General features: G+C 41.2%; 2 protein-coding genes across 2 annotated transcripts in view; one reads left to right on the top strand and one right to left on the bottom strand.

The window, feature by feature from the left end:
• Positions 1 to 23,648, bottom strand: part of PSMD1 (proteasome 26S subunit, non-ATPase 1) — a 140,825-nt gene that overhangs the window by 54,169 nt on the left and 63,008 nt on the right. The gene's annotated exons all lie outside the window — the stretch shown is intronic.
• On the top strand, positions 384 to 14,269 carry HTR2B (5-hydroxytryptamine receptor 2B). Its single transcript, XM_082252098.1, has 3 exons — positions 384 to 860; positions 8,337 to 8,537; positions 13,116 to 14,269. Exons 1-3 carry the CDS (start codon positions 533 to 535, stop codon positions 14,006 to 14,008), a joined length of 1,422 nt encoding a protein of 473 aa, XP_082108224.1. The 5' UTR covers positions 384 to 532; the 3' UTR covers positions 14,009 to 14,269.

Raw genomic sequence — 23,648 nt, forward strand, 5'->3', positions numbered from 1 at the left:
TGGATTTAAATAAAGCAAATCCCTCTTCTGCCTCATTACTAGGACAGAGCACGGTATTTAAGAGATATTAAAAACAAAGTACCATGGGTATTTTAAATATTATTAATGAGATAAACTATCATCATTTTTTTCTGTCTTGTCTAGATGGACTCAGGAAGGAGATTCATATTCGGACTCCGATTAAACCATCTTGGCAACAGCTCTGGCAAAGCAAGGGTTAAGAAAACACCTCCCACAAACAAAATAAAGTCGGTCTTTCTGTGGAACATGAAAGGAAGAAAGGATGCTAAAGGTTGGTGATAGGAGGAGGACACAAGTGGAATGTCAACCCACTGATAGATGTAAAGAGGGTTTTTAACAAAAACCTCATACTCCCTTATATTTTAGGGTTCTGGTGTCATATACACAACAAAGGCTTAAACACAGATGTCAGGAACAGTATGGGTATTTTCGGAATATAAAAAATGGTGGATACAAATTATGGAAGCATGGCAATGTTATAAGCTTGTCTGGAAGAAATGGTAGAAGAGACATGGAAGAAGCCATTTTGACATATCGCCATTTATCTGGAGGACCTCCCAACTTTACTGTCTGGCACAAAATGCCAGAACTCAACTCTTTTAACAATGGCAGCTTCTTAAACAGCACCGGGCCAGTGACAGAATCAAAGTGCTGGCTGGCACTTCTGACACTTATGGTTATTATCCCTACAATAGGTGGCAACATCCTGGTAATCTTGGCAATATCACTGGAGAAGAAACTACAAAACGCCACTAACTACTTTCTTATGTCACTGGCTGTGGCAGATCTGCTGGTTGGGATATTTGTGATGCCTATCGCACTTCTCACCATAATGTTCAGTAAGTACCCTATAAATATGCTGCTTACATCTAGCAAAATAGAAGCTGCTGCTATGGGTCAAGATACAAAATAGTGTCCCAATTTCAAGATTTCACTAGTCCAATTTATGCTTTAGACTGGAGCAAACACAAATCATGGGAAACACTTTCAATTGCTTCAGCTCAACCCTAACCCCTATCACTGCGATAGCTTTCCAACCTGTTCATAGTGGAGTTTGTACATCCTTGATACAGGCAAATAAACAGCACAATTAATGACATGATAAAAAAACAAAGCAACCTAGGTCATGAAAATAACTGAACATAAATGTACACTTACTCCAGCCATCATAACCTGGTCCTAAATGTTGAAAACTATTAAAGTGTATATAATATAAAGTGCACCACAAGGAGAGGTTTGGGACTCTTGCAGGATTTCCAAAACCAATGTTTTGGCTCACCACATGGCTCGATAACATTAATTCTAAATGGGGATTGCATCATTTTGGAACAGCTGAACAATGGCAGACAATCATTTTAAAACAAACAGTAACACTGGTAGGAGTTAAAAAAAAAAAAAAAAAAAATGATGTGCAAAAAACAATCAAAGGTAGAAGTCAAGAATATTCTTCAATAGACAACTCTACAAGATAAAATATCTATATAAAAAGAGGAACACCACTGTTCCTTTTGAGACCTCTCAAGTGTTTGGCAAACAATTTTTGGAGGCCTTGTCCCCAGAATTCAATGCAAAACATAATGTTCATGGCAAGAAAAAAAATAATATTTTAAGATAATAACCTTAGGTAGATTTTTTAAAATAAAACACATTACTGCAGGCAGGTTTAGATTCTGAAATAGACCTTAAAAGGAAGCAAAATCATAATTTGTACAGAATTATATATTTTTGTATGAAGATGTGCTGAAGACTAGAGAAGAAGCAGTGATCACTGCTCATAATAAAACAGTTAGCAATCCCTGGTGTCTTAAAATAAATGTTCACAGCCAACCTATACAATGCTGAAGTCTACTCAAGACTTCAAAAGTGCTTTAAAAAGTGCTGCATTATCAGACTTTATTTATACTATTCCACCATAAATCTTCATGTGCCGTGTGGGTATGGACAGAACTGAGAAAATAGTATAGCACTCCATATACAAATCTCATGTGTGTTTATATACAGATGCCGAGAACAAGCTGCTGGGACTCTGTAGCTTTTTTTGCCACTGCATACTGCTGTGAACACTTATTCCACGGTACATAGGATATGAAATTAAAAAATGTGCTCATGCTTTACACAAAGCCACAATTTCAACAGGAAGAGAGCATCCATGTGAGCTTATATCGTTAAAATAAATCCAAAATGCTTCTAGGAAAATAAAAATATGTGTGGTAAAATGGTTATTCCCATCAAATAAAGATAAACGTAATCCAGATTATGTACTATCCAATACAATGAAAAACAAACATTTATGTTCCTATATGGGATTTTCTCATTCTCAGTAAAAGTCCTGCTCGCCCTCAATGATAAAGCTGTGCACAGCTTAGGAAAATGCACAAAGGAAGCATCACTCATTCTAAGATGGAAAAATTGCAGCTGCAATTAAAGAGAACCCAAGAACAAACTACTGTTATTCTATCAGGCATATCCTAATCAATAAAAGTGTCATTAGCCCAATGCTATAAAAAGCACAAGTGCCAGGTTTGTTATACTTAACATTTTATTCCTCTGCAGATTGTGTTACTTAGGCAAGATGTGCCTTCTACTTCCTATTATTTATGAAGGCTTTGTCAAGGCTCTTATACTTTATGCCAACTCTATTTCAAAATGTTCAGGCCCTGCAGCTTATTCTGTCTCCATTATATTATGCACATAAATTAGTGCCAAACAAACAGAAAATAAAAAAATTTAAATATTACCAAAGGGGAGGGGAGAAACAATCTCTATAAACCATACATACATTAAACAGTCTGCAAATAAGTTGGTACAGTGGGCAAAAAATAAGAACATGAGAATGTCATTTTGGTAGAAGAGCAATACTTTAGGCTCCATTCACACCTAGGTGTTTTTGAGCATTTTTCAGCTCCAAAAACGCTAAAAAAAAAACCATTCCAAAACGCCCAACAAGTAAAACCCCATTCATTTAAATGGCCCCTATTCACATCTGAGCGTTTTGCAAAACGCCTGTAGCTGAAAAAAGTACATGAGCTTCTTTTTGGGCTGATTACCAGCGTTTTTGATAGATGTCAATGCCTGCCTCCAAAAACGTCTGAAAAAAACGTCTGAAAATTGCGGTAAAAAAACGCCCGAAAATGCTACGCTCAAGTGTGAATGCAGCCTAAGAGCAGGGGTCCCCAAACTTTGGCCCTCCAGCTGTTCAGGAACCACAATTCCCATCATGCCTAGTCATGTCTGTGAATGTCAGAGTTTTACAATGCCTCATGGGACGTGTAGTTCTGCAACAGCTGGAGGGCCGTAGTTTGGAGATCCCAGCTTTAGAGTAAAGCTACACATTAGTTGGTTCACAGGAAACATGGGCTCGGAAAAACCCAGAGGCTGCCATTGCTGATTTTTTTTCTGAAAATGCCTGTTGTCTGGCTGTCAAGAGGATGTAATCATCTGAGTCACTGACCTGGAACAAGTATGCAGATCAGACATTCCAACTTCTCTATGACTTCATTTGTTGCACAAGTAACCCAGGTCAGTGGAAGAAAATTCAATGAAATTAGAGGATTGCTAATACTGTCAGGCAACTGGCATTTTTAGAAGGACATCAGCAGTGGCAATCTCCAGGCCTCTTTCACTGCCACTTTAGTTAAAGGGCACCTGTTATACTAACAGGATACCTACAAATGTCCTTGTTAATAGAGCAGATGCCTGTGATTGTGTCATCAAACCGTGAAGATCCACTGGCCTTGTGTTGCTGTGACAATTTGAAGCGTGCAAAGAGCTACATTATTTTTTACATATAGAAAGTGGATTTTGTAGATCTTTACCATATGGATAGTGTATGGATTTCCAAAAACAAAATCTGGCACCAAATACAACCATAGGAGAGGATGACAGGATAGGACAATTTGAGGCATGCAAAGAGCTACATATTTACTAATGGAAAGTTGTGCATACACACACATATATATATATATATATATATATATATATATATATATATATATATATATATATATATTTTTTTTTTATATCTGAAAATGAAATCTGGCCAGAACATTTTTTAGAAGGGGTCAAACTATGTATAGAAAAAAAATATCACATACAATTTAAAGATATGCTTGATATGTTTTATAACAGAAAGCAAGGGACACCTTTTTCCTTTAAGCCTCTTGCCCACGATACTCCTGTTTGAGCAACTATCTGTTTTTTTTTTTTTGTATGTATGTTCGCGCATGTGTGTTCATGCATTTGCACGTGCTATTTCACGCAAATGCGCATCGATGTATTCTCATGCTCTTGTTCTGCACATTTTGTAAATGGCCATTTGTGCACAATTGCGTGTATTTGCACGCATGAGCTGTAAATTACTGACCAAAAATTCTGATTTTTCGATTTTGTTCTTACTGAAGAATGCACAGCGCTTGTTTATGAGCCTGTGTGCATAGGCATATTACAATTCATGGGCTGTATTATAGCTCAGTTAAAAAAAAAAAAGCTGTACTGAGCTTTTTCAAGCTGCAGTGTGCAACAGGCCTTATATAGTTAAAAAATGATTATTAAAAAAACACTAAAAAAGCTTTATAAAATAAAACTGGATACACTAATGCATGACCAATAATACGTAATATATGTAATACCAATAATACGTAACATTCTGGTAAAAAGGCAGTTTGGAATATCTCCGTTGTATTCCAAAATCGGTATGCTATAAGCGACATTTTAACTTCAACCTTGAGCAACACCAGTTTTCCTCAAACTTAAAACACAATAGCACCATAACGTTTGAGTTTTACTTGTTTTTTAAAAAAAAACTATCCCGCGTCGCAAACACCTATACACTGCCTGCATCCTGTTAGAATACTCTTTTCCAAAGAGTCTGCAGCAGGGGTGTCAAATTCAATTTCATTCATTGTTGCCCTCAAAGGGCTGGTTGTATCTGTAAGACTATACAAATGTATCCAAGGCTTTTTTTATTTTCCTTTATTTAATGAATAGGTGCAGTAACTCAACCATGCTGCACACCGAACTGCACTGAGCGATGGGTGTGGCCAAACTGCACTAACAGTGGATGTTACAGGATAAGTCCAGTCAAAAACGAACGCACGCTAAACCTGCTCTTTGCACATTCTAGGACTATTCTATCTAACCCTGTAAAGCAAAAATCACTGTTTTTAAATTTCTTCACCCGATCTGGCCCATTCCCACGCTGATCTGTCCACATCGGCTTCAGCATGGAGGCGGGTGCAGGAGAGGCACTTGACAAAGGACACCCCATAGTAAGTCTATGGGTGACGTCACTTCCCATTCATTTCACAGCGGTTATCCGTCCTCTCCTGCACAGAGCTTCTGCTGCTGGGGACCGGACAGGAGCGGGTGTAGAATAGGTAAGTACAACGATTTTTTCTTTACAGGGTTAGATAGAATAGTCTTAGAATGTGGTAAAGAGCAGGTTTAGTGATAGTTTGTTTTTGACTGGACTTATTCTTTATGGGAGCAATAAATACCAAGATGCATTATATGCAGAGTTCACGGGCGCGCTACATGCAGGAGTTCACGGGCGCGCTACATGCAGGAGTTCACGGGCGCGCTACATGCAGGAGTTCACGGGCGCGCTACATGCAGGAGTTCACGGGCGCGCTACATGCAGGAGTTCACGGGCGCGCTACATGCAGGAGTTCACGGGCGCGCTACATGCAAGAGTTCACGGGCGCGCTACATGCAGGAGTTCACGGGCGCGCTACATGCAGGAGTTCACGGGCGCGCTACATGCAGGAGTTCACGGGCGCGCTACATGCAGGAGTTCACGGGCGCGCTACATGCAGGAGTTCACGGGCGCGCTACATGCAGGAGTTCACGGGCGCGCTACATGCAGGAGTTCACGGGCGCGCTACATGCAGGAGTTCACGGGCGCGCTACATGCAGGAGTTCACGGGTACAGAGTGCAGTGTGGAGGAATGCTGTTAACCTCTCACTTCCACCCCTCCCCCTGGGTGCAAGGGCCACATGATATGGCCTGGAGGGCCAGATTTGGCCTGCAGGCCTTGTGTTTGACACACGATATAAAAAGTCTGCTTGTACGGTAAATGCTTGTTTACAGATTAATTGCTTTTTAAACGTGTATACAGTCTAACATTTAACTTTCCCTACATGCTCCTTGTTGGTCTGTTAAACATTCACACTGAAAGGGTAACAAATACCTGTTCATCCTGGGAGAAATTTCCTGTGCTGTTCCCAGTTCTCCCCACATTGTTTTAAAGGCGAGAAAAAAGTTCTGTAGTCCTAAAAATGCATTTGGTTCCAGGGTTACACTGTTCCTCCATAGATGCAGTACAGTGCAGTAAGTGAATACTCTCAGCTTAGAACAAAAAGAGCATCACTAGTATGATTACCAAGTAAAAATAAAATGGAAAAAAACAAATACAGAAAAACAAAAAAAAAAACAAATGCAGCCACCACAGCTAAGGATTGGTAAACTGCAATATATTTCATATCGGTTCTTGGGTTTCGATACACTTTAAGGATTACAGTTACGTATCACATACAATTTTTTTAGTAAGAAGCTACATGGAAAGAATTTTTCCGTCTAAGTTTATGTAATCTTCAAACTAGCCGACTTGTCATCAACTAGATTTTGCATATACCTCGCCATATACAAAGTATATATGATCTTTATTCTTTCTAGAGCACAGTCTGAGGCGTTTCATCTGGATGAATATACTGTATGGCCTGAACCAATGTAACTTGAGAAACACATTTTTACACTTCTAGGGCAGCGCATAGATGAGTCTGTTTTTTTCATTCAACCAGCAGGTTGGAGAAAAAAAAAAAACTGGCCCAATTTCTCCATCTATACACAATGTGGCTGGGGGAATCCTTCCCACTGAGATTTTGTATTCTGACAGCAAGAGGACTTTCCGGTCATCAGAATACACTGATCAGCTCTGTAGGCTGTAGCCTGCAGTGATGATTGAGGGGGAAAATCAGACAAAGCAGCTGTACAGATGTCAATCTGTAGATGAACTTCTGTACAACCACAGTTCCCAATACATGGATTGAAATGCGGCCAGTACTGGCAGAATGTTGATCAATGTACAGTATGGCCGGATTAAAATTACTTTACAGTATATTTACAAAGACAGAAACATTGAAGTCCGATATATCTGTGTGCCGTTGAACAGTAGCTAATCATTGTAAATTTTGCATTCCATAGGCACATCACTATAGGCAAGAACTCAAAAAGGCAATAAATAAATATATATATATATGTGAGAAACCTTAAATTAAAGCTGTCATTTTGTTCCTAGTGCTGCATACAAACACTGGGGATGGGAGGTTAAATCTATTGAGTTTGACAGTAATATCATTGCTGGAACCAATATGTAGCCTAGTGATCAAAGTCTAGCAACTTGAGGCTTCACACAAAAGTAACGTGAATGAAAACAAATGCTTTAAATCTGGGGGAAAAAAAAAAAAAAAAAACTATACCAACCCAACATGCTTATGGCAAAATATGACTGTAGTGGCAATGGTGGGAGATTGAAATTGATTGTAAAGTCTCTTTTTTTCCAATAAAAATAACAAACATGTTATACTTCCCTCCTCTGTGTAGTTGGTTTTGTACAGAGCAGCCCGGATTCTCCTCTTCTCGGGGTCCCTCTTCGGTGCTCCTAGCCCCTCCCTCCTGTTGAGTGCCCCTCACAGCAAGCAGCTTGCTATGGGGGCGCCCGGGCCAAGTCACAGCCCCGTGTCCATTCAGACATGGAGCTGTGGTCCTGCCCCGCCTCCTCTCTCTACGGAATGGCTGGCTGGCTTTAAATGACAGTCACAGGAGCCAAAAAAAAAAAAAAAGAAGAAGCAACACAAGGAGCCAATCAGCTTATGTGCTGACAACAAGCATGCTGATAGGAGGAGAGAACAGAGTGACAGATGAGCTCATCACCGTGTTGGTTCTCCTTTTTACTGTCCAGTCACAGGCTGGAGTGGGTCCAGGATGACCTGGGCTTAGAAGAAGTGGATTAAATGATGCTGGCCATCAGATTGAAGACATCTAGCAGCAGAAAAAAAAAAAAAATGCGGGGGGAATCTCTGGATTGAAGGTGATTATTGCAGCAAAAGCTGGTTTTATTTTATATTAATTGGGGTATTTTTCTATTTTATAATCTTTGGCTGGAGTTCTGCTTTACCTATAGGTGGTAAACTGCAATAGAACTGCCTTTTACACAGGCAAGTACCTAAACCTTATACATATTTTTACTTTGTCACCAGCAAGCAACTTATTCTACTGATTAGTGTCTTTTGACAAAAATGTCTGTTATCTATTTCAGAACCTGTCTGGCCTCTGCCGCAGTGCCTGTGTGCCATTTGGCTATTTTTAGATGTCCTGTTTTCCACGGCATCAATTATACACCTGTGCGCCATATCTTTGGACCGGTACATTGCCATCAAAAAACCTATCCAAGCCAGTCAATTCAACACCAGAGCAAAAACACTTATAAAAATTGCAGTGGTGTGGTTAATATCAGCAGGTAAGTAGAACTACTGTCTCAGTCTTCTTGCTGCTGTAATGAAGTAAAATACACAAGCAAATTCTCTTTTTAATTATTCTATGCTTTGACAGGTTATAGAACCTCCGTCTTCCTTCCATCCATCCATGCCTAGCCATCTATCATTGCTTAGCAACCATAACAGCAAAGGCCCATCAATTTGCAGATTGTTCGAGAGATTTCCCTTCACTTCCTGTAATAGAGACTCAGCAGGAAGTAAGATAATATCTCTTTAAAGCAGGGCTTGACAAATTTGCTATGAATCTAGGAGCCAGCTAAAAAAGTTAGGAGCCAGTTTTTTTTGGGTAGCATGGGTTGTCAGGGCAAGTAATTTGCGCCCCCTAACTCTAATGCCCCATACACACGTGCAGATTATCTGCAGACTTTTGTCTGCAGACTTAGGCTGGCCATACACTATACAATTTTCCTATTCATTTTCCTTTAGATTTACCTTCAACTATGTAGTGCAAGGGCCTGCCAGATTGCATACACATTGAAAGTGTTTAGATTTGACCTCCTATTATATGGTTTTGGTAAATCTAAAGAAAAGTTGAACAAGAAAATTGTATAGTGTATGGCCAGCCTTACCAAAACCAAATAATATGAGGTCAAACCTAAACACTTTCAATTTGTATGCAATCCGGCAGGCCCTTGCACTACATAGAAAAGGTAAGTCTGCAGATAATCTGCACGTGTGTATGGGGCATAACTTACAGCAGAGCGGTCAGTCAATAACTCCAATGTAACGCATTACATCAAGGTTATGGGCTGAACAGAAAGAATGACATTAAAAACCTGTTATAGGGGAAACTCCTTTTATGCGAATGCATCATGACTGCGGCAAATAAAATACCCTCATCTGCTGCCTATTGTAGATTAAGGGTGGCTGTTGGTGGGTGGCAAAAACATGTCTTTACAGCACATGCTTACCACCCAACTGCACATCTAAATAAAGCCTTTGTGACATTTAACTAAAACACAGAAAAGGATGAAAGAAGTATCCCAGCGCTGCTGATCTTCTGTTGCCTCTTTGCAGCTACTTCCTGCCTGTGTGTCCCCCTGTGGTGATTGTTGATAATACACAGGGCTTTATCAGGACATAAAAAGATAATTTTAAAGCATGCCAGCCTCATCTCCCCTCCTCCACCTCACAGCACACCTTAAACAACTTTGCACTATGAGAACAGCGGCTCAGTGTGTCACAGCATGGACATAGAACACACACAGGCAGCCCCCGTGCTCTATCCTCCACCACAACTCTCCCCCCACAGTAGTGACAGTCTGCCTGCAGGGTCAGGTAAAGGCCACACAGGCTACCGGGTCCCCCTCCTCCTCCTCCTCACTCTTCTCCAAGGTCTGAACTACTGTGCGCTCTGGGGGAGGAAGGCCAGCCTGATAAGGACGCTACGGGCAGCATAGGAGAGCTCAGAGAGCAGCCATTCAGGAACGGACCTTACTCTGGCAGAGGAGAGGAGGCCGGCCCCTCCCCTCTCATGCTACTCACAGCCGGACTTCAGATTACTGCACGGCTCCAGTGAAAACACGGAGGGGGAGAGCGAAGCATCAGCTGCCTGACACTCTGAGCTGATCAGTCAGAGAGTGGGCTGGCGGCAAATCAGGAGCCAGGACGCGGTTTCTGGTCGCCATGGCGACCTGGCGACCGGGGTTTGTCGAACACTGCTTTAAAGCAAGGGAATATCTCTTAGGCCCCTTTCACACGGCTCCGTTCAGTCAACGGAGCCGTTCTGCTCAGCAGGGGATTGATCCGCCGATCCCTGCTGAGCAGGCGGATGACAGCTCCGTCTCCGCTCTGTGTGCGGAGACGGAGGTGTCAGATCCCCGCTGTTCTCTATGGGGGAATCGGATGAGAACGGACCACATGTCCGTTCTCATCAGATCCGATCCGCCAGACGGATGTCATCCGGATTTGACAGACAGGATCGGATGTCAGCGGACATGTCTCCGCTGACATCCGCTGCCCCATAGAGATGCATGGGGCATCCGTTCAGATCCGCCTGAGAAACTGACAGACGGATCTGAACGGACCGTATGTGTGAAAGGGGCCTAAGTGTCGCAAAAAGGTTCCTCCATTTATCTCCCATTTCTGCAACAACTAAAAAATGTTGAGTTTCCCACCACATTCTGTGTTGGAGAAGATAATAACAAGGACAAAAAGTGAAGGTAAAACTAAGTATCCCATCACGGACAGCAGTAAAAATATGATCGAGGCTCTACCTCTTCCATGTCTAATCCACAACCACAGCCACAAAATAAAACCTTTTTAAATTAACAAAAAAAAAAAAAATACAGAAGCTCAAAATAAAAACATAACTCTAGTTTGTGGACATGTAATGTATTTAAAATGATGTTGAAGGCCTCATGCACACTGGGCGTTTTTACAGCTGCTGTATTGGGCATCAGGCGTTTTTTTTTTTTTCCTATAGCTAGTAAACTCCCCAGCATGTTATCCTTAAGGGCCATACACACAACAATTTTCTTTAGATTTTTTCCTTCAGACTTACCAAAACCATGAGGTCAAACCTAAACACTTTCAATTTGTATGCAATCAGGCAGGCCCTTGCACTACATAGAAAAGGTAAATCTAAAGGAAATCTGACAACAAAAGTTGTATAGTGTGTATCCAGCTTAAGTGTCCATGTACACATAGGCTGTTTTTTTGGCAGGGGCATTTTCAGGCTGAGGAAAAAAAAAAGAAGAAGAACTGCGTTTGAAGGAGTTTTTCAGCTGTAAAAACGTCTAACACTGAAAAAAAGCTATTTGGCTTTTTTAAGCGATTTTGAGCCTAAAGTTTTTGTGGGAGTATAGTTTTGCTAAAAAAAAAAAACAAAAACAAAAACACAAACGCAGCAAAACTTGCATTTTTAATGCGGCATTCTACAGCTAACGCTACTGGGGTTTTTATAACATCCAGTGTGCATAAGGCCTGAAGGGGAAAAAAAAAAAAATTACAAAAAAACTTTTCTGAAAATGTGCAGTATCTGTATAAACTGAGCAGGCCAACATGTCCGCTTCATGTATTTCAACTGCAAGCCTTAGGTACATATAATACTACTAAGCTGTATGAGAAACTTGTATTTTTGCCAACAGTTTAGCGAATGCAAAACTGCAGTTGATTTTAGCATAAACAAAACTTTTCGGCCTCTTTCACACTGACGTACAGATCAGGTCCGCCTGTCAGTTTTTTGACTGACCCTATCAGGCCATCCATGGCCCTTCGCGGAGCAGCGGATGTAAACAGACGTGTCCGTTAATCCTAGACAACATCGGATTCTATCCACTAAAAACAGACGGATGGGGGGATCCGTTCCCCATCCGTCTGGCGGATCAAATGACAGTCAGATGTAAAAAACAGACAGGTGGTCCGTTTACACCCAGCTGTCCATAGAGGAAAGTAGGCTGTGTCCGTTCTGCATAAGCAGAGCAGACACGGACCAGCCATCCACCTGCTCAGTGGGGATCATCGGAAGGGATCGCCCATTGAGTCGGTGGATTGGCTGGTGGAGTCCACCCATGTGAAAGAGCCCCTATTTGTATTACGTGGTTTTTTGAATGCATCTCCTAAACAAAATTTACTAAAATGCTACCCTTAAAAGCAAACATTTAGAGGACACCTATCATGGAAAAGGTACAAGCACTGCCATTGCTTGCCCGCTTTTCAACATGCTTATCCATAAAGAGACTTTAACAATAATTAAATGGTATTATATAATCCCCCCTGTGCTTTTAGCAAGAGATCTGGCTTAAGCTACTACTACTCAATCTACCTACAGGCAAAAAACAGATATTGTGTTACTTGTAAATCGCTTTTTGCTCGGACCAGTTAAAAAATAAAAAAAGGATCATAAAAGGAAATACCAGGAGGTTAGATAATGCGAGTTATACACACAGATGTATTTGCTACTTTATGAAAAGGTTTTCTCCTAGTATGCACAACCAGGGGTTATACAAATGTCATACAAGGCGCAACCTCCGCTCCTAATCCCAGGCAAGTAGACTAACTGGCAACGGCCTCTGCTAGTTAGAGAAGCTATGACAACCTGCTGATCCTCTCTGAATCCTGCAGCTGTGGAGGTGCCCTGCATAACTGGGACATCCTGAAAAACTATCCTCATGCATCCCTACAGAACGGGATCAGAAACACTTTCCTTTAATTTATTCTGGCCTGAAATAGCTTACAGTGCGTAATGATCAGATTACTTGGGTCTTGCATGATAAAGCTTTGGTAATCAGTAAGCGGCAGCTGTACGGCAGGACAGGAAATCAAATTTTCAGAAAGATGCAACTAACTGGCAACAAAACCATGTGTTTTACGGTTATAATGATGTCGTTGTTGTGATACACACTTCATTTATTGCTGAAAAAAAAAAAAACACACACACTTCTGTCTACCTTAAAAATAAACCAATATCTTGTAGGCTTGAATGCATAAAAAAACAAAACAATGGGCATGATATAAAGCAAAATTATCCTCTTCAGTGCAGCACTCAAAACATGATTAAAGTTTACTTGAAAAGTGAAATAATCTTTGTTTTCTTTCAGGCATTGCTGTGCCTATCCCAATCAAAGGTCTCCTTGACCCCGACACCATCATCAACCCTAACAACACATGTCTTGTTCGGACTGAGCACTTCAAGTACTTTATTATTTATGGATCCATGGCAGCATTTTTTATCCCATTTGCAATTATGGTGGTCATTTACTTCCTAACCATTCACTTATTGAGGAAAAAAGCATATCTAATCAAGAACAAACCCCCTCAGCGCCTAACCTGGTCTACAGTGTCCACTGTTTTTCAGAGAGATATTACTCCCAGTTCTTCACCTGAGAAAGTTGCTATGTTAGATGGTCCAAGGCGTGAACGGCCATTTCAGATTAACAGTGATGAATTACCCATGCGAAGGCTATCCAGTGTGGGTAAGAAGTCCATGCAGACCATTACAAATGAACAAAGAGCTTCTAAGGTCTTGGGAATAGTTTTTTTCTTGTTTGTTTTTATGTGGTGTCCTTTTTTCATTACCAATGTGGCCTCAGTCCTCTGTGACCCAAATGACTGTGACCCCGATGTTATCAAGATGCTCATGGAAATATTTGTGTGGATTGGGTATATTTCTTCTGGGGTAAACCCATTAGTTTATACTCTATTTAACAAGACTTTCAGAGATGCCTTTGGACGCTATATCACATGTAATTTCCGGGGCTCAGTAAAAATCCTACGGAACTGCTCTAGTCGGATATCATTCCGGAACTCTGTGGCAGAAAATTCAAAGCTCATCATGAAACATGGAATGAAAAATGGGATAAACCCAGTAATGTATCAAAGTCCACTAAGATTACGTAACTCACAGCTAGAGTCCTCTGCCATTTTGCTTGACACCTTATTACTAACTGAAAATGAAGCTGGAAAGACTGAGGAGCAAGTGAGCTATGTGTAAATAAGCCCAGTCTGTGATGTATATCAGCTGCTCATCATATTCTGAGAGTGGTTCATACATACATTAATTTATGAAGGAATAAATATAAAAAGCTACTTTGTACATCAGGTCCTCTCTGGCCACCCATTTATAAAATTGCACTGAATGTCATAGCAATGACTAGCCAAGCATTTTTGAAAGCACCTTTGAAAAATGTCATTGCGTCAAGCTCACTGAAATATTTTCTAATGGAATTATTGGGATTCAAAGAATACTGAAGTCAAAGGAAGGTGCATCAAATGGGTTGAGAAATTTTCATACAAGTACAGGCCTATAATTGCAAAAATGTCCAGGATGTAGTGCAAATTACATTAGCTACTACTATTTTCTCCAGGGGCATACAGTGTTTTCATCTGCAGCATACAACTTCAGATATTCAAATTTTTACACTGAAGCAGAGATGGCTGACAAAATATGGTGGCAGAACAGCTGTAGGGCTGCAAACGATTCATCTCTGCAACTAGGACTAATATGGATCTATACAGGGTTTACCATCGTATAAACTGTCCATGCAAAGATGCTGGCTTCTCATGTAAATAACAGCAAGAAGAAGATAACAGGGCAGGATATGGCAGTGCACAGCCACTTTATCAGGCCCTGCCTGTTAAATATGTTGTAATTATTACTGTTTGTTTGTAAAGGACTAGCAAGACAATAAACCTATGCTGGTTTTAAATCTAAATTAGTGCTAGTATTCCATAGATCACATTAATAAAGAACTTGGTGAGGCATGCAGTTATATATCTCCGGTTTAATGCTGCAGTAGTCACTCAGCTTACATCCCAGTTTAACCGCACAAATTTGTACCAACTCATTTTTATCGGAAAATACTAAATATTAGTGAAGCTTACATATCCATTTCCCAAACTATAGCCATGACCATTCTTATGATGTTATCAGTGAACATAGGACCCAATTGATAGAAGAAATTGACTAGTGTTTTTACACTGGCAGACTTCACAGATCTAGTGAAAACAAAGCACATGCAACACACACTGGGACCTATTGTGTTAGTGTTTTAATATGCTTCACTAAAGCATAAGACACTTCAGAGTCCATTCTAAAGCCCTGTACACACTGGGCGATTTCTGGGTGACATCGGCCAGTTAAAAAACTGACTCCTGATCAACGATCCGACCACTGGGTTGAACGAAAAAATACTCTAGCGTGTACCAGGCTTAATCTACACTCTTGTCTTGTCTCAATGGCCATGAAAAAAGGTAAAACTGAAGCAATTATCTTAAGGCGTTACCACCACTATCACAATATGTGGGATTACAACAGGAATATGCTGCACAAATACTTCAAGTGTTACTAAACCCACAATAGTTCAAGCATACTAGTTATGCTCACTGGGACCCAAGGGGTTAATCCTCTGCATTGTGTAAAAAGGCTGTTTGATTCTGTCTTCTCTGATACTCCTTCTTCCACAGTCCCCAATCTGCTGATAAAACAAAGCCTTGGGGGCAAGCTGCACATGCTCAGTTTGGTCTGTATTGCTTGAGAGTGATCAGCACAGAGCCATTCAGCAATGTCCAGACAAAGGGTCAGGGGTCCTGCAGCCTCGCAGAACAATCAGGGGAGAATAAAATCACAGTCAGAGGACTAGAAAACGTCTATTAGCTTTTGGCAGTCAGACCCAGGTCTCCATTGCTAGCTGTACAAATAACTTGCATGCATGAAGGATATAAGGCCTCATGCACACTGGACAGTTTGCAAACTTTAGAAGGCTTTCTCCTGGCAGCAGCGTTTGGCAGAAAAAAAGCCTGACACTCGTAAAACCGTCTAAAGCTTTTAGACATGTTTACAGGTGTCAAGAGCTTAGGCGTTAATTTCATTGGCCAGAATAATAGGTTATTCTAGACATTGAAATGAATTAAAGCTCAAGCTCAAAACACACCTAGGGTTTAGGCATGTTTAGCAGCGTCAGGCTTTTTTTATGCCAGAAAACTGCTGCTCCTGAACGCACTGGCAGTGGGTTTTTTCCTGCCTTCAAAAACTGCGTGTGCATGGACACATTGTCTAACATGCAGGGGAGTTTAAAGGCAGGAAGAAAAAACACCAGACGCATGTAGAAGCAGCTGCAATAATGTCCAGTGTGCATGAGACCTTATACCCCAAAGTGAAAAGGTGTTTTGGAATTGCAGCTAAATTGGGATACATAAACAATATGATATTTTGCAGCACAGTACATATTCCCTGGAAATCCACTCCGATGCCAATATCGGGATACAGACAAATAGGTATGATTCCCATTACGGCTGCTAGTCTGTACATAACCTTAGATCTCAAGCAGAAGCACCTGTCTAGCCCAGCCAAATTATGTGCAGAATGTCAGGGGGAGCCAGGGAAAACTCCTCTGCTAACTCTTACACCCCATGCCTTGTGAATGTTTGTTTTATGGGAAACTAAATAAACAGACTAATACGAATAGTTAAATCTAGTAAGGAGGAGTGTTAAAAATACAAGGGGAAACAAATTAACATGAAGCAAAAGGAAAGTTAAAATGTACATGGCACGAATCAGATTCTCCATTGCTTTTCTCAAGTTAAGGGCTCTTTCACACAGTCCGTCCGTCAGACGGACTCTGTTTATCTCAGCGAGGGATCGATCTGCCGATCCCCCGCTGAGCAGGAGGATGACAGCTGATCTCCACGCTGTGTGCGGAGACACAGCTGTCAGGTCCCCATGCATCTCTATGGGGGAATCGGATGACAACGGACTGTCGGTCCGTTCTCATCCGATCCGATGGACGGATGGCAAATAGGGTTTCCATTTGTCCAGATTTGACGGATCGGATGTCAGCAGACATGTCTCCGCTGACATCCGATGCCCCATAGAGATGCATGGGGTGACCGTTCAGATCCGCCAAAAAAACGGACAGGCGGATCTAAACGGTCTAATAGCTAAAACCAAAGTGACTGCTACAGGCAACAGCATCTTCAAATTGGCACTGCAACAGAGGAGGAACATTAAGATTCATATTTCTTTTCTCCAGTTTTTTGATTTTTTTAAAGCTTAGTAGTTTGTACAATTTGCCTTCAGTGCAGGAGATCGCTAACTATTTGGCCTAGTTCACACAGACCCTATGTGAGGAACTTGTTTTGCCTGCACATGTGCAGGCAGTCCCATTCAGATCAATTGGGGCATAGTGGCTGCACGGACATAGTTGCTGCTCCCAATCTAACAACTGTGTGCGTGTCCCTGAATGCAGACAATGCAAGTTGAAAACACGAATCTGCACCAATGTCAAACTGGGAGCAACAGTTGTGTCCATACAACTGCTGCATCCCAATCAACATGAATGGTACTGCCTGCACGTGGCTGCATGGAACACTTGTGCATTCCATGCAGCCAAAACATGGTCCTGAACAGGTATACGCTTAAGTATGCTTGTGTGAACTAGGCCTTAGAACAGCTTAACGTTTTAATTTGGCTAGGTTTACTATGCTTCAGTTTGTGAATGAACAGGGAGACTATGCAGAGCAATTCTTATTCATTCTGTGCAACTGAGGCTGCAGAGATTGATTTTTATTTTTACAGTGACATTTTAACACCGGTGATCATTTCTCGCTCATGTCGTTCAGGTAGATCTCCACCTCTCAAAAAGGTTGCCTACCCCTGCCATAGGCATACTTCCTAATGGAAACTTGAACATTCTGAAAAAATAGTTTGCTCCCAGTCTTCATTTTCAATGCTTTCAGATGCCAATGACTTAAAAAAAAAAAAAAAAAGCATCAGGCCTGTGAAGTTAGGACCCTGAGGCCCCGTTCACACCTCAGCATACTGAATTTGCAGGCAGAATCGCAACAAAACATGCAATGTGCTTCCGCTAATAAAATGTACAAAAAATTGCAGCTTAACACGCAATGCCAATATTTGCCTGGCAAAGTGCCAAAATTGGGTACATGAGCTTCTTGGGTGCATTTTTGGAGCAGAGGGAGGCCCATTCCAAATCACTGGTGCCGCTCCAAAAACGCAGCACAAAAATGCTGCAGCGTCAGCCTTAACTGCACAACAGTCGAGCAACTGGCTTTTTTTTTTTTTTTTTTTGTAAGCAGTGGTCTGCTCAGGGGCAGACTACATGTTTCTCTCAGCAGGGCAGCACAGACCACATATTCTAGATCCCTGGTTGCTTTAAGAAATTGCTAGTTTGCATGCTGGCAGTGCTGCCAGCTTCAGAATCTGAGGCTACCTTGTTATTAGGTTATACTTAGAGATTAAAATAGACATGCTTTCAGAAACCATAGAAAGGTTTCAGCTCGCATGGAGATGGTCATTTCATGTCTGTTACAGACTACACTTATCTAAGCATTTTGGATTTTTATCTTGTCCCTTTTAGGTAAAGCTGTAAGCTCAGAAAAAAAATACCACTCATAAAAGAGTTGTTAGTTGGAGAAGATGCAGGCCATTCAAAATCTGTAAGACACATTTGCAGATGACTGAACTGAAATATCACAAGACCTGTAATAAGGTTTTAGTCATGGGAGACAAGTAATAAGTGTACATTAGAATAGCAAAACACGAAAAATCTACAGAATACAGCAAGGTTGCTTCAATAAAATCTATTTTTATTACCCATGCACACAACCACATGGGTTGGGGGGGGAGTCTATTGGAGGCATAAATAGCCCATCAATGTCAAAGCTGGCATTCTCACCAGACTCTGCTCTTTTTATGGGCTCCATGCTTGTAATGCTTAGTAAATGACGTATTTACACTAAAATTATGTTTTAATGGTGCTTTATCTCCCAGCTCATCTATCACAAACAATATCCCAGCCCTTTTTTGGATGCATTGGACATCTTGGAAGGAAACAATGTTTAATTCCCTGGAGCATCACATAGGTACATTTACTTAAGGGACTGATTCATTGCTTTTTCATACTAGCGGAGATACAAATGTTCAGGTCTGGATCGTGAGAAGAGAGCAAGGACACCTGCACTTTTAGTTTACATTGGCTTAATAATGCACCACATACCACCAGCTTACTAATGTAAACCAGTTCAAGATAAACATCAGGCAGTCATTATAGTGAAAAGAGGCTGAAATATAATCTAACACATGAGAGCATACATAGGCCACTAAATGCTCATACCTGAAGACACGATTTACTTAGCACGTGGTACACTGACTCTCAGTTGGATTCACGATCATGTAAATAAAGCTGGTCACAGAACCGTGGTAGGAATCCAATAAGGAATACACACACACTTTCATTCCTTCTAGATTTGGACACTCCTAATTGAAGCTGGATCAGGGTGAGGATTGCATTTTACTGAATTCAGTTTCAACAGACGTGAATACAACTAGGGACCCTGTGGCTGGGTGTAGAAAAGTAAATACTGGAATTTGTATGTGCCTCCATTTTGTTTTGTATGACAATTATATTATTTGATATACAGTACTATGCAAACATTTTAGGCAGGTATGAAAAAATGCTATAAATTTAGAAGGCTTTCAGAAATAGAAGTGTTACTAGCTTATTTGTACCAACAAAATGGAAAAAAAAGTAAATGAACAGAAGAGAATATAAAAATAAATCAATATTTGGTGTGGCCACTCTTTGCCTTCAAAACAGAATCAATTTTTCAAGGTATACACAGTGCTTGTGCACAGTTTTTGAAGGAACTCGGCAGGTAGGTTGTTCTAAACATCTTGGAGGACTAACCACAGATCTTCTGTGAATGTAGGCTGCCTCAAATCCTTCTGTCTTTTCATGTCATCCCAGACAGACTTCATGATGTTGAGATCAGGGCTCTGTGGGGGCCAAACCATCACTTCAAAGACTCTTTGTTCTTTTTTACGCTGCAGATAATTCTTAAAGTTTTTGTTACCCCAGTATTTTAAATTCCTGATATGTGCCTGCTGTACCATGTACTTGTATGACAAAGTACCCTGTTCGCTTTGTATTGCTTCCTTTGTGAAATCCCTGGTGTTCCTGCTATTCCCTCTGCTTTCCTGTAAAAAATAGCTACACTAGGCAGGAGAGCTCACCGAGGGGTCAGTTATCTAGCTGTGCTCAGAACTCTGGCTGCTCTCCTCCAATGACCTGACACTAGGGCTGGGCGATATGGCTGAAAACTGTATCACGATATCAGTGTTTCACATCGGTCGATATCGATAATTATTGATATTTTTTATTACCCATTTAAAATAAGTACCCTAGGGTGAGAATGCAGGGCGGCGGGCATGGTACAGGAGAATGCAGGGTACTGGCATGGTGCAGGAGAATGCAGGGTGACTGGCATGGTGCAGGAGAATGCAGGGAGACTGGCATGGTGCAGGAGAATGCAGGGCGACTGGCATGGTGCAGGAGAATGCAGGGCGACTGGCATGGTGCAGGAGAATGCAGGGTGACTGGCATGGTGCAGGAGAATGCAGGGTGACTGGCATGGTGCAGGAGAATGCAGGGTGACTGGCATGGTGCAGGAGAATGCAGGGTACTGGCATGGTGCAGGAGAATGCAGGGTACTGGCATGGTGCAGGAGAATGCAGGGTACTGGCATGGTGCAGGAGGATCCGGGGTTGTGGGCATACTACAGGAGATGCAGTGCTGTGGGCATGGTACATGTGGACCATGCCCGCAGCACTGCATCCCTTGTAGTGTGCCCGCAGCCCTGCATAATGGCAGGTAGTGAAGCTGTTTCACTTACCTGTTCCAGAGGCGCCTTCATTTTAAAAATGGCGCCGCCCGGCGCCGACACGTCATTGCGCACGCGCCGCCACCGCTCGTGTAATTTCGGCTATTCCCGGCCTCTCCAGAGCGGCGGCGCGTGCCATTTATGCGACGGGCGGTGCCATTTTTAAAGCTTAAACCCGTCGGAGCGGATTTTTCGTTTTATCGTTCTAAGCCTTTTATTGCTATCGAGCACGGGACTATCGCGATACCTATCGGTATCGTTTTATCGCCCAGCCCTACCTGACACGCGTGCGCCCCCCCCCCCCCCCGTACAGCCTTTCACTGGTAAGATCAGTGGGTCATGTATTTTACATTGTTTTTCTTTTTTTAATATCTATACACAAACGTTTTCCTTTTATTTCAATTGAATTGAAATTGAATGAGTGGTTTTACAAGGTGATCGTTTACAATCACTTCAATGACATCTGGCTGTATGTTTGGGGTTTTTGTTCTGCTGCAGAATATATTTGGGGCCAATCAGACACCTTGCTGATGTATGGCATAAACAAGTAGCTGCCTGTATTTCTCAGCATTACGGACACCATTGATTATGACCAAATCTCCAACTCCATCTGCAGAAATGCAGACCCAAATTTGCTCCACCGTTGCTTTATTACCTACATTATTGTACCACTCTCTAACCCCTTGCAAAAAACCTGCCTCCCAAATACTTAAAAATTTTGACTCATCAGTCCAGAGGACCTGCTGCCAACTTTCTGCACCCTAGTTCCTATGTTTTGGTGCATAGTTGAGTCGCTTATCCGCTTATCCTTATTTCCACATTGGAGGTATGGTTTTTTGACAGCAATTCTTACATGAAAACCACTTCCGGCCAGACTGCAGCAGCACAACGAATCCACACAAATGCTACGGTCATTGAAAAACTATCGGAGTAAAGAACAAGGATTTCTGGAAGTGATGATTTGGCCCCCACAGACCCTTGATCCTAACATCGAGTCTGTCTGGGATTACATGAAGAGACAGAAGGATTTGATGCAGTCTACATCCATAGAAAATCTCCAAGATGCTTTGAACAACCTACCTGCTGAGTGCCTTCAAAAACTGTGTGCATAAGCACTGTGTACCTAGAAGAAATTATGTGGATTTGAAGCCAAAGAGTAACCACCTCAAATTTTGATTCAATTTCGATTTTTCTTCTGTTTGCTCAGTTTGCATTTTGTAAATTGATAAAAGACTATTAAAATATAGATAATATAGTTTATATTACATATATAAATTTTAAAAACATTATTTTACAGCATTTCTTCACACATGCCTAAAAAGAAAAAAAAAAAAAGATACTGTATTGCCATCTGTGCCCCACTGGGAAGTCTCCCCAAATGGAACAAAATCAGTAATAAAAATCCACAGATGGTTGAATTCCTTCCTCCTTCCAACAACAATGTTGACTGAGGTTCCCCTTTTATATCTTTATAATATACACCTAATAGAATAACTGCATTTTCAGTAAACATTTCAGTTGTCCCAAAAGCCTCTGTAAACTAGCCAACAGATTGAGAAGTTCTCCTTCCAACAATACGGCCTACTGGCTCAGAATCCATTCTGTTCTTTGGAAGAGCTGCTCCTGGAAAATAGATTGGCCTGCAGCAAAAAAACAGCAAGTCTGTCTTCAAACAGCACCCTCTACGACTTATTTACAGTAAACCTAAATGACGTTTATTATGAATGGAGTTATGTGTACACTAGATTAAAATATAAAATATATAATCAAACTTTACATAGAATACATCATACAATTTAAGTTACCCAAATATATAATCAAACTTTACATAGAATACATCATACAATTTAAGTTACCCATTTAAAATGGAGTAGCTTACAGAAGGTAAGGGTGCATTTTATACACATCTTCCTTCTGCATTTGTTACCGTGTTAGAGCTCTTGCACATCTTTTGCCTTTTGTCAGAAATAAATACATAGCCAGATTTGCGAACAGAGGTGGTCAAACACCAGCACTGGTTTTGTCATATGTTCCCAAACTTCTGCAAGTGCAGTTCTGGTGCAAATAACTGAATGCATTAATTGACATGCATCTAGGACACTTCATAAAGTGACACCTCTTCAAGATCTTACAATGATCAAAAAAACATGGAGAAATTATAGAAAAAACAAAAAAAAAAAAAAACCTGACTGATTAAATGTAGTATATAGAAAAACAAACTGCTACACTTCAACTACTCTATGCATTATCTTCATACATTCTTTGGGTACTACATCAATAAGCATTACACAGGAGCGTTTCATTGCTTAGAAGGCCAATAACATTTTTTGCCTTGATTTAATTAAATGTTTGAAAAGTGCATTCAGTGGTACACCATATAGGAACAGGAGGCATACAAAAAACATCTGAATTATCAATTCACGCAGCAAACTGAGAACACATTAAATGCATGGAACATAAGTGTACGAGCAGCTAAATAGGTCCTTGGATCACATGCACATTCACATGCAAATACTGCCACACAATCCAATTGTACATTTGTTGTTCATCTCTGCACATGTTTATTTTATTAAAGTGATTCTAAAGCCAGAAGGTTATTGAATTCTATGCATTAAGGTAAAAATACCTGCAGTATGCAGCTCCCCCTCCCCAGTCCCCCTTAATTACTTACCTAAGACCGATCTCGATCCAGGCTGTCTCCCTATTCATTGGTTCAGACACAGTAACGGGAGCCAATCACAGCCAGTACGGAGGTAGAAGGGGGTGGGATCGAGCCACACTGTGTGTGTGTCTTTTGGACACAGAGAGCTTGTTCTGGACAGAGCACGCACTAGTGCCCCAATAGAAAGTCACTTAATGGGCAGAAAGCCAGGAGGGCTGACAGGGGACCAGAGAAGGGGAGGATCAGGCCTGCTCTGTGCAAAACCATTGCACAGAGCAGTTAAATATTAAATATA

This window comes from Pelophylax lessonae (assembly GCF_965119305.1).
Source record: "Pelophylax lessonae genome assembly, chromosome: 3".
Taxonomy (NCBI): domain Eukaryota; kingdom Metazoa; phylum Chordata; class Amphibia; order Anura; family Ranidae; genus Pelophylax; species Pelophylax lessonae.